Below are 12682 nucleotides of genomic sequence, written 5' to 3'. Positions count from 1 at the left end.
GTTTACATTTAAACCGCCCTCTGTTGAAAAAACACTGTATACATCATGTTTCGCCGGGCAAAAAGACACGTAGTCATGGTAAGATGTCATACACTTTCTAGCTGGCTGCCAAAACACAAAGGTTTTGCCCGTCGGTATGCGCGCGAATCATGAATGGTGTACATGACATAACAAACCTGTGAACATTTGGGCATATTCTGTTGTGTGAGTCGGAGAAAGAAGTCAACATCCAGGCATAATTTTCAGTATGCAAGCTTAATATCCTAAACTTTGGTTGTAACAACCGTAACCATTTGTTGCATTTTTTAAAGGTTTGCAGATACAGTTTTTTTTAAATATGACTTCATATCGGAGGGAAATGTTTCACAGAAAGAAAAAATGGTTTTAGTGTGAACTTCATAAATCAGTTAGCTTGCAAAAAAACAAAAACAATAGACAAAATTGATTTTTGTTTTATCCTTACCATTCCTGTATAAACATGATAAGAGATAAACACCTCTGGCATGATGTAATGAATAGAATCTTGATTGCGACCGCTAAATGATGATGATGATGATGATGATGATAATATTATATACCTTTAATGCAATTTTGTTCTGAGGAACGTGCATAATGAGATGTGGGTTTGGATGTCAGTATGGACGTCTGGAGTGATTATGTGTGGGTCTGAGACATATATTAAGAACTAGAGAGGGCACACGCTTTGGCACTTGGGTAATTCCGTCATCTAATGTCCAAGGCGTGTGATTTTTTTCAGGGTTTTTCCTGATTTTCTCAAACCTCCTAGAGCCTTCGCATTTTGAGGGGAGAAGTTAAGCAGTCACAAAAGGGAAGACAAAATAATTCACATTGTGTCCTCCCACATCTAAAACTAAATTTTCCTTCCTTGTCTTCTCATCATTGCATTAAATTTGCATATAATTCACAGCAGCTAGAATTAGATACTGTCCATAAAAATTATTCCTGCGTCACCAAAGCGGTTACCTTCTTGCCTGCGGTCCAGTGGCTCCCCTCTTGTGACAAGGCTACTAAATACAATGCAGACAGGCAATAAACATTAATCGGCCTGAGGGCTTAATGCGCTTTTTATTGAGCAGGGCAATTATGTTGATCAGTGAAGCTCAAAGAGTTGAATCCCAGACAGTGACCCGGAGTTGATGATGACCTTTTTTGTTTTTCTTCTTTTATTTCATTAACAGGGCAGCAGACGTGGGTCAGGGACCTCGAGTACAGATACAGGTAAGAAACTTTCTTTTTCTTTGGGTTTGATAATGTACGTGACTTTGATCATTGATTGAGAAGTCTTCATAAAAAAAATGTCATGCCCGTTTTTTATTGTTGTTTTTTGTGGTTGAACAAGACAAATGTACTAGGTTAGGATCTGAACCAGCAACATCCGGATTGACCTAATGGTGCTCTACTTACTAAGCTATCTAGCCCTATGTTGAGGGTCTCCCTATCTTGTCAGTATTTTTTTTCGTTCTGGGGTGCCAAAGATATTTACCAGATAGAGGGTCTGGTAGGAGTACCAATTATTCCCTCTTTTCATTTTTGGGCAACGTTCTTGAACTTGTATCTTCACTTACATCGCAAGACATTACACTGAGCAATTTTGATACAAAGAAGGATTTTCACATCAACTACAAGCTTGGTGTGTTGGTTGGTATTGGGATCCCCCAGAAGTATATTGGGGTTTTTTCTATGACAAATATCTAGGTCATTATGGCTAAAACAAAAGAAACCTTGTCTGGGTGTTAACTCAAGAAGGACATGTCAATGTCATTACAGCTTAATCAAAGAAATTTTTTCTAAGCTATAACTCAAAAATGAGATTAATTCAGCCGAAAACACACCATTCCTGGTTTTTATTTAGTTGGTTGATGGCTCAAAATAGCACATGCTAGTGCTGATAGACGAGCAGAATTGGCTATATTTGTCTCGCAGTAAGAAAACAGTTGTCCCAGAATAAACAAGTTGGTGAAATTGCAAGTCGTTACGGTCTGTGAGCTTCATGTTGATTGGCTGCTGAATGCAAAGCCATGTGCATTGAAGCGTGATGATTGGCTGAGGGCATTGAGGGTGTCGATGTGCTTGAGCGAAAACATCTGTGACAAAATAATTGCAAGAAGATTCTCCTAAGAAGCTTAATAAAGGAGATTTATGCGCAGTTTCTAGAAAACCAAACAGCGAAAATCTCACAAACCGAAACTGTCAATCATTTATTTACACTTCAATTCTTAACAAAACTCGACAGTGTTTTCAGAAATATTGTAAAGACATGACAACAGCTCTAAGAGTAAATGAGTACATTTGTTACTCTTCAAAGATAGGATAATAAATTTAGTTATAATTTTAAATACGTTATAAATTATTTATTTATTATTTATTTATTTAGATATAAATTTAGTTATAAAAAAAAATACCTCAAGAAGTTTTGTGGTAAGACTCACTGTAGCTGTTGATAGTGTGAACTATTTTGAGAAAGAATTCCCTTCAAATGCCATATAGACCTAGTACTTATAAATTGCGACTTTAAAAATTAAATTTTTAAACACTTTATATGTGGAAGTGTTGTGGCCGAGCGGTTAAGAGCACCGAATTCAAACTCTGGTGTTTCTGATCAGCAGAGTGTGGGTTCGAATGCCCAGCCGTGACACTTGTGTCCCTAGGCAAGACACTTAACCATTGCTTTGTCCTTAGCAGTGGTCCCATGTGTTGTGTAATGCATGTAAAAGAACCCAGTGCACTTTTCGAAAAGAGAAGGGGTTCGCCCCGGTGTTCCTGGTCCGATCAGCAGCAAATTGCGCCACAGCACCTTGTAAAGCATTACATGGTGCTATCAGAATTAGGTCTCAGGTCAGTTTGTTCTAAAACTTTATATATTTTGGCAAAAAATAGTTAATGGCCTGATGTTTTCGGCCCTAGCAGAGTCTTTCTTGAAGGCTAAAATAAAATGCTGATACTTTTTTCTCCACCATCCAGGACACGATGCAGAGTATTCCCCGCAAGAGGAAAATGGCGTGTGCGACAGAGAGGGCGCCCTCTACCAGAAGTACGAAGTAGGACGCGTGATCGGAGACGGCAACTTCGCTGTGGTCAAGGAATGTTTGAACAGGTGAAGTTATTCTATTGATGAAATTATCATTGAAACGAAGTGGGAGTATAAAACCAAAAAAGGATTAAGACTGAACGGAAGTAAACGGTTCAGAAACTTTTGTCAATAATGTGTTTTATCAACAGCCAGCAATTCATCGATCAAAAGGAGTTTTAGTTTTAGTGCCGCAAATCTGCGTTATTACCAAAAGTATGCCTTCTCAATATCAGCATTTTATACAAACTTGCCCTGAAAATTGTATACACTAAATTTAATTTAACTGTGGTGCAAAATGGTATGAAAAAAAAACCTCCCAACTTTAATATTTATACAGTAGAACAATTATATAGCTGGTTGTTTGCATTCTAAAATATAAGTAGCGAAACACAAGCATTATCGATTGTTATTGCCAAATCATCGATATCATTAGCAGCATTATCACCCCACCACTGCCTTCATTCAATTAGTAGCTGTACCATCTGCCAAAACAAATCCTTGCCCATTGATTGGCTGTTGCTTAGGCATGATTAGCCAATTACAGACGTCATTGATCGGTGTTGCTTTATGAAAAAAATGCCGTACATGTGTTTCCCCCCTTGCCTGATGTAATCCAATTAGAAAGTGAAATTTCATTTGCATTTCCACCAGTACTGCTACCCATCTATTTGCCACTTTGAAAAAAGATTTTAAAAAACATCCCTCAAAATTCCTGCAAAATTTTCCTGCAAGTTGTGTATTGCACAAATTCAAGCAATATTTCTACGTCTGTGCCCCAATACCTCCTTCTGTTCAAACTGTATTCATAATGTAAAATAGTTATCACTTTTATTACAGAGTTTTCACCATTGCATGTCATTGTTCATATCACCATGATCCAATTTCATAAAGCCGTTAAGCAGAAAATTATGCTTATAAAATGTGTCTGCTAAGCACAAATTAAGAAGGGACCAGCCACAACAACATACACTGCATGGTGTTTTGGCTGGTACCCTGTTTTTGCAAAGCAAGGTTTTTCAGTGCTTAGCAAATTTCTCAGAAGAGCAAAACATTTCTTTGTGAAATTGGGTCAAGATTTTCTGAATATTCAAGATAAATCAGCTATGCTTTTTCTGACAATTGTCAAGATTTTTTCAGAGATAATGTTTGAAGATTGACAACATTTTCTAAAAATTATGAGAACATTTTACCAAATATTACTCAGACGTCTGGTGATTGATATGCGACATCCAGTCCATAATTATAACCAAAACGAGACTGGCCCTCATTTTTGCCGAGTGAGAATCAGTACAAAGTGACTGCTGTTGCATACAGGGTATCAGAGCTCTATTGGCCCATTGCCATGATGTGGAATTCACCTCTGCGCAATGCGCATCAATCATTTCCACCATTTTGGAGTCAATTCTCTGTGTTGTGCGTACAATTTGTCTCCCAAATAATGGTGGACAGGGTAGGCGCGTGTTAAATTGGTCAATCTGGTAAGAGTGCCAAGATTTTTCAAAGCCTAAGTTTAGTTATCCTTCTATATTTTTTTCAAATTTGCAATTCAAGCTCTCAGCATTCTCAAAGTGTAAACAAAACATTTCTTCCAGGAAAAAAAAATCATGGATGATTCATCTGTCATTTAATTTGTCATTATTCAAGCACAATGTATGTGTATGTAAGCCTTTTGTGGCCCACTGGTGCAGTTTTGCTATGTTGTTATTTAAGTTGCTTATATGCTTTTGGTGCTGTGTATTATTTTCATGCTACATTTTGATTTCCCACTTGTGTGCAAATTTTCTTTCATCTATTTTTCTTTTTTGCAATTTAACAGAGTTTAATATTTGGCAACGAAAGTAGATCTTTCGTTAAGATTATGACTATGAGTACTTATTTATGCTGTTTATGATGATGTATTATATAGCGAGATATTTTGTCATTGAATAAGTTTTAAAAGTAATAAGTAGTTGTTATTCAGTGAGTCCAGGGAGAAGAGTGGGCGTGATTAAAAACATTTGTAACACTTTTCAACTTAACAGATATCAGCAGGCTACCAGTCAAAAATTGTACACATGGATGGTAGCTTGGCTGGTAACCATATTCTGGTAAGCACAATTTTGTTGTACGTGCTTAAAGCAGCTCTATGCAATTGTGCCCTGGCCTCTCGTCACTGGGCACGCTTGATGACCCATCGGTCATGACATCTCGCACAAAATGCGAGGCTCAGGAATTTGAATCACATTAGAGTGTTGTGCATGTTGTTTCAACTGGACAAGAGAAGTGTATACTGTGCAAATCACAAATCAGTTTAGTGGGGGAGTAAAATCAAAAGTAACAGTCAGAAATTTCAGGAAATGAAATCGAGACTATTTCTATATATATTTGGTTTGCAGTAACACCATGTGTGTATTGACTTGCCAGGTAGATTTTGTTCTTTGAGACTTTGTCTTGCTTGAGACTATTTCTCATTCACCATTCTGGTTGGATGTAAAGCTTTTTGGAGTGTCGTATAAGAGAAGTGTCGCATATCAAGGGTTGAATAGAATGAGTCAGTGACCCTCCTCCTGCAGCTGAATGGCGTAGTCGATGATTTTGTAAGACAACGTGTGTGTTGCACGTTGTGTTTTTATGGTCTTTAGGTTCCAGAAAGGCTTATGATTGTGTCTCATAATTTCGACCTCAAAGTGCTAATCTCACAATACAAAAGAAATTTATGAAGCCCAAAATGAGATCATCAGAGTCTTGGCAGAACACGTTAAAGGCACTGGACATGTTTGGTAATTACTCAAAACAAATATTAGCATAAAGACTTACTTGATAACAAGCAATGGAGAGCTGTTGATAACAATGTGAGAAACGACTCCCTCTGGAGTTGTAGTTTTTGAGAAAGAGGTAATTTCTGACCAAAAAAAATTAAATCTGAAAAAGACTTCAGGCCTGAAGCCTTTTTATATATAGGCATCTAAAAAGAACACACAACTGTGCAACAAGGGTGTTTTTTTCTTTTATTCTTTTCTTGCAACTTGGATGACCAATTGGTCCCAAATTTTCTCAGATTTGTTGATTTATTCAAGTTGAGACACACCAAGTAAGAAGACGGGTCTTTGACAATTACCAAACATGTCCGGTGCCTTTATGGCTAGCAAATTTCAGAGTTGGCTTCTGTTCTGACAGAAGTTTCAATAGACTTTATGCAATGGCATGGAGGGTGACTTCATCCTACTTGTGAAGTCATGTGCAAAACGTTCCATTTAGACATTTATATTGAAGGTGTTACCCTCTTTAAAACTCTGTGGATGTCTTGACGATCTAAATGCGGCATCATGACTTCATCGATCAAGCCCTGCAAGTCACTCCACAAGTGTTTACCACTCATACCCCGACTGACTCGATCGCCGTTCAGGTCCATGCGAGACAGGCGCCACACTTCTCGAAATATTACAATCTCTACTCAGTGAAAATTTGTACAATATTGATTGCACTTAGAGCTATTAGAGAGAAATGACAGTTTGCTGCAAGATAAACACCATAGGCTCTCTCTAGTAGACATAAGCATTGGCCTGTAGTCTCTTCCTCAAGTTGTATTACAGGTCTGAATCACTGGTACCGCTCCCGCCATAGACTACTTCACAAATACTAGGTACGCGCGCCTTGGCCCTTGATTGTGATGCTGGGGTCGATTTCACAAAGAGTTAGGACTAGTCCTATCTTAGGATTAGGACTAGTCCTATCTTAGGACTAGTCCTATCTTAGGACTAGTCCTAGGAGATATAAAAACATATGGCTAGTCCTAAGTTAGGACTAGTAACTCGTCCTAACTCGAGATAAGACTAGTCTTAACTCTTTTTGAAATCCACCCCTGGTCTTGTTAGTGATCAAGCTTGTCGCTAACCAGACCAGCATGCACCTCATTCTATGGCTATTGCATACGCACTGCGTATTTGCAAAGAAGTCTATATCTGTAAGTTTGATTAAAACAAAAAATTGTTACAAGGTCAACACCCAGGTTCCTATTGTGTAAAGCTGATAAAGTAAAACTTGCTGATAAGCAAAAATGACTAGGGAACCAGCCACAAACGGCAAGCATTACATTGTATTTTGGCGGATAATGATAACCACTTTCTGCTCAGATGTGTTTTCTGTACTAAGCAGTTTTTTTCTTCGAACAGCTGTATGAAATTTGGCCCTCTACGTTATTTTAGAAAAATGCCACGGAAACAACTTTGCTAAGCAGGGATAAATCAATGTGTTTTTTAACCATTGCATTGTAATGTTATTTCCTACATAGCATAAATGTGCATTAAGAAGAAGCTAATGCAGTCATTGGTCAACATTTTTCGCTTGAGCCAGTGAGCCCAAAATTTATTATAAAACTTAATTTTTATAAAAGAAAACAGAGACTAAAGGCATCTATCAGAAAAATTATTTTAAATCAAGATATCCAATATTAAATATTTGTATATTTCATACCTTAAACATCTAGTAAATGTAAGACTTATAATAATGCGCTTGTTTTGGTGAAAATGACAAAATAATTTTGAAATTAAGCTTTTTTGGCGCAGATTGAAACTATAAAATTATCATGAATATGTAAAATATTACTTGAGCTTTCTCTTCTAAAACTTTATTTATTGAAATGATCGTACTTTGGAAAGTTTAAAAAAGTATTTATTTATTAATCCTATTTGATTACTATGAGAGTGGAAAATATCTTATTATTAAGCAATTTCTAAAAACGATTTTGGTCATGTGTAAAACATTTGTTGGTTTTTCAGTATTGTAGCATTAGACCAGTCATGTGAAGTTACTATGTAAATATAACGGTATTCAGCAACTAATGAATTGTCAGAAAAGATTTCATAGTTTGTACATTTTAGTTATTTCTAAAATCAGTGGATGTCAAGTGCAATGTATGTTTAGGGAACGCAGGAACGTAGAATTTTTGAATCTGTTTTGATGTATTGAATGATTAACTTGAATGAATATTTGTAGATTCAGTGCTCACTGCTAGATAACAAAAGATCTGTTTCCCAAATTAATTTTGACATTTAAAATGTTGTTTCTTCAGAAAATTACTATTTTTGATTTTATAAAATAATTATGTCGGTGTTGAAATATTTACTTTGAGAGTGACCAAGTATTGCCACTGAATTCCCTTGCAGGTATTTCACAAGGGAATGTTTTAAAATCATTGTTGAATTTCAAGATCTTCTTAACCAAAATGAAACGTTTAAACAAAATTGTATATTTTCATGTGCAACAAATGTAAATTTGTTTTTTTCTTTTTCCAGAGAGACCAGTTTACATTTTTTTGCCTGGGAACTATTGAACTTTGGGAACCAGGTCTCATCCTTAATGTTTTTCAGGTCTTCAAAGGAATATAAATTTCTGAATTTTAAAATAATAACATTTAAAGGTGCTACCACATCCATCGTTCTAAGAACAACTTCATGCATTGAAACTTTACCTTTCGGCTGGCCTACAAAAATGTGCATAGCACTCCGCCCCAAGTCAAATTCCCACCATGGCAAAATTAATCCAATACCAGACTGGATTAGTGGCCATCGAGCCCCCATCGGCAAATTATTCCCCGTCTTTGTGGCAAACTGCTCTTTGCATATCTGCCCTCATAATTGGGTTTGAAGTATTTTGATCCACATGCTTGTCAGAGGTATGAGATAGGTGTATGGAACTGTTCTGTGGAAACAAAAGCTTCTTTTATGTATTCAGTATATATTTATAAAACCATGGTTGGAAGCGCTTCGGGTGTGAAAAGCGCTATATAAAGACGGTTATTATTATTATTATTATATTAATATGAACTGTTGCCATTTCTACTGTTACTCTGTACAATTTAAATTCTGAAAAGAACACTGGCTGGCTTCAAAGACATATTGATAAATTTGATCATCTTTATTCATCGGAAACAATGCCTGGAGCATTTAAAACTGAAAACACAAATAGAATATAATCCAGTGGTTGTTTGCTCATGGCTTTTTTTTTAAGGTTCCGAACAAAAGCCTCATAAGCCACAATATCTTTATTTCAGTATATACCAGCTGAAACACAAAATGCTTTGAGGCCAGGTATTGTATGCATTCAATTTCAGCACCAATGGTCCATAGTGTGTATTATACTTGGTTGCTTTATATACCAATAAAACTGTGCTGTTTGCATGATGTGAAGGCAGTGGCATGGTGTTTTCTGTGTATGGTTTTATTTTGGCGTAGCTTCTTTTTTTTCTCTTCGTTGGGCACAGTTTTTGTTTCTTAAAGTCTGTACCTACCACTTCTCTCCACCCCTCCTCACGCCATGGTAGGTTTTTGCACAATTCAAATCAACTTGTCCCTTGCAGCTAGCAATCAGATATTACATTCACAATCCATACCATTTGCAAACCACTTTGAGAGACCAAGGATATTTTTTTCCTACTCTGAGGTTATTTCTAGGAGGTTTGGGTTTTTACATTTTGCACAGCGTCATTTCCACATTCAGTCTCCAGGCATTTTTGCAATGAAATCCACTTACCTGGGCCTGTCACATTGCACTTATTTCCACTCTGCTTAAATATTGCCGGACGATTGTCACAAAACACTGATTCATTGTACATTATGCAGACTCCCTGAGCACACATTTAACTTTTTTCCTCTACGGCAGAAAGACTTTATCCACCTGTCAATTTTAACTTAATCTTCACTTGTCCCAATGTATTACTCAGACATACGAGTCGTGGGGCTGGTGGTTTAAATTCCTTTATGAACAAAAAAGTTAATGGCCTGATATTTCGACACTAGCAGAGTCTTGAAGGCTAAATTCATTTACATGTATGTACGTTTTTTTTGTAATGGCTACTGATGTGCCAGTTTCTGGTTCATTCGCCATCTTGATATGAGCATTATTCTTTCCAAAGTCACATTGATAAATTTTATTCTCAAATTTAACGAATTCAGTGCCCTATTAACTATAAATTTATACAAATTCGAGAAAAAATCTTTAACATTAAACATATTCATATTACACAAGGGAGCAGGTATAAAAATTAACCAAAAAGGCACTACAAATACCCCAAAAAGACGCAGAGAAAAGACATAAAAACGAACAGTCAATTTAAATCTAAAAACAAAAACTAAAAACGTGGCCAGCCAGAGAAATGTTAAGAAAACAGAACACCACAGATAAAAACACTAAGATTTGTGATTAAGCAGACTAGTCAATTTGGGGATACAACTGTTGTATCTGCTGGTTCTACATTTAACGACAGTGAGCTGGGCAGCATTTCTAAGGTGGTTGTTCCTATTAGGGGGAAACCATCATATAAAAAGACTTGCAAGCAAACCTCCAAAATAGAGCTAAGCTGCTTTAAACAGACTGTTATAAGGCGGTGTCACACTAGGCAATCAACAGGCAACCAGTCCCAGGCAATCTCCGAGAAGTAAACACATTCTCCTCTAAATTTTGATGTTTTAATCTCCTAGCATCCATAGTCGAAAAAATGGATACTGGGCTATCTTCAGAAAAGAAAACATCACCCTTTCAATGTTTATATAACTGTCATGGGACTGTGAGGCTGAGTTAAAAACATCTTTTGTGCCACTACCTGCAATAAACAGTGAAATCCACCTGAAAAGATGCTCAAGGCACAGAAATGTGCAAATTGGAGTTAGTTGCTTTCAAGTTGCCTATAAAACTGCTTCATGTGACAATAAGTCCCTGAAGTCCCTTGAAATACTGAATATCACCATAGTGGCTGCATTCACTCAGACATGCCTCTTGTGTCATGAATATGGGTCTGTCTATACCATTGAATCGCCCTGAAACCAGTTCTGGGCAAATTTGAATTGGAGCATTACCCACGGAGACATTTATCAGATGTGACACACACGCTCCCCGACCAAAATCAAACATTGACCGAGCTGTGGTGTAGACCGTGAATAAATTAGATTCTCTTTGACACATTGATTAAATTAGATTGATTCCAAACATGATTAAATTTAACATGCTTCATAAAGAATGTCTAATATAAAAAACTAGACCCCTGGTGATGAAACGTGGTTTACGGGTGGAATTTTGTCAGAATGGAAATAGCTTTCTATACTGCATTGATGACACTGAGCTTGATTTCTTATAAAGCAGTTGAGTTCAGTTATTTGTGAAATGTGGACAAATATTTAATATCTAGCAGAAATGGGTTTACACAGATTAAAAACATGTACATTATGTTGTGTCATGGCGGAGCGTTTAAGCACACGGGACTCAAGTTCTGGTGTTTCTGATCAGCAGAGTGCAAGTTTGAGTTCTGATCGTGTCCTTAAGATGCTTAACCATTATTGCTTCGTCCTGTGGATGGGATGCAAACCAGCACACTTGTCATTAAGAGAAGGGGTTCACTGCAGTGTTTCTGCCGTGGTTGGCTGCTTTAAAGGAACACGTTGCCTTGGATCGGTCAAGTTGGTCTTTGAAAAGTGTGTGTAACCGTTCGTTATAAAATGCATATGGGTAGCAAGATGTTGTAAAAGTAGAATACAATGATCCACACAAACATGCCTCGAAATTGCACGGTTTTCCTTTTACCTCATCGACTAACACGGTCGGCCATTTATGGCCGACCGTGTTAGTTCGCACAGTAAAAGGAAAACCACGCAATTTCGAGGCAAATTTGTGTGGATCATTGTATTCTTCTTTTAAAACATCTTTCCAACCACATGCATTTTATATTTAAAAAAACCCAGTTACAATAGCTTTTTATAGACCAACTCTGGAAAAGTAAAGTCAAACAAAATTTCATTCCTTGAGACATTTATTAAAAAATTAAAAAGGAAACCAAATGTTGACTTGATCTTTTGATTAAACTGGAAGTTTCACTAAACAATTCACAGGATCAACAAGGAGGAATTTGCCCTAAAAATCATCAACAAGAAGAAATGTATCGGAAAGGTAAGAACTGTAAAGTACATCTTTACTTTTCACCATCAGTGATTTTGTAGCACTGCTTTGCTACGCATTTAAGCTGTAAATCACGCACTATTCTTGTTGTCTTTGGAAATTTCAAATACAAATTCTGCAACAAAGGACCAGTCAAACCATAAACAAGCTCAAAGGTGGGTGACTTCTCAAAGCTTATTTTTGTCACAACTGGAACTTTTACATAGGTCTATTTGAGGTCACTATTGTAAGAGCTGTAACAATGATGCAAATATAGGGCAGATATTCCATCAGCCCTGTAAACAGACCTGTGCAAGTCTCGCTCATATTCGACATTTTTTTTGATTACTTTGGTTTAGCAAGCATTTTGCATCAATGCATGAAGGAAACATCTCTTAGGTCTCGAATAACAGGCGAGACTAATGCACAGTCCATACACATTCCAAAATTGGGCTGAATTAACTGGCCAGAGACACTGCCAGGTTTAACTGCAATTGTCACCCGTTGGTTGTTACCCATCTTATCCCAATTGGTACTTATACCCTGATGAAAGAACCACTTTCAAGGATATTGAGAGTCCCTAGTTTGTCACTTTAAGCGTGACAGCGACGACACTTATTTGAAAATGTCTCCTTACTTCAAAGGTAAATTGAATTTATGATAACTGCTTTACAAATAAAAAATACA

General features: G+C 36.8%; 1 protein-coding gene across 2 annotated transcripts in view; it reads left to right on the top strand.

Annotated features, from left to right (window-relative positions):
- The window catches only part of LOC139936336 (serine/threonine-protein kinase DCLK1-like), a 61836-nt gene that overhangs the window by 35668 nt on the left and 13486 nt on the right, over positions 1-12682 (top strand). For both annotated transcript variants that reach the window (XM_071931133.1, XM_071931135.1), the window contains exons 6-8: positions 1200-1239; positions 2983-3115; positions 11950-12007. In XM_071931133.1, the coding sequence (XP_071787234.1) occupies positions 1200-1239; positions 2983-3115; positions 11950-12007 (231 nt within the window). The remainder of the gene's footprint in view (positions 1-1199; positions 1240-2982; positions 3116-11949; positions 12008-12682) is intronic.

Source organism: Asterias amurensis, chromosome 4 (genome assembly GCF_032118995.1).
Source record: "Asterias amurensis chromosome 4, ASM3211899v1".
In the NCBI taxonomy this organism is placed as follows: domain Eukaryota; kingdom Metazoa; phylum Echinodermata; class Asteroidea; order Forcipulatida; family Asteriidae; genus Asterias; species Asterias amurensis.
Note: the sequence above shows the minus strand (reverse complement) of the source record. Positions and strands in the feature narration are given on the sequence as shown.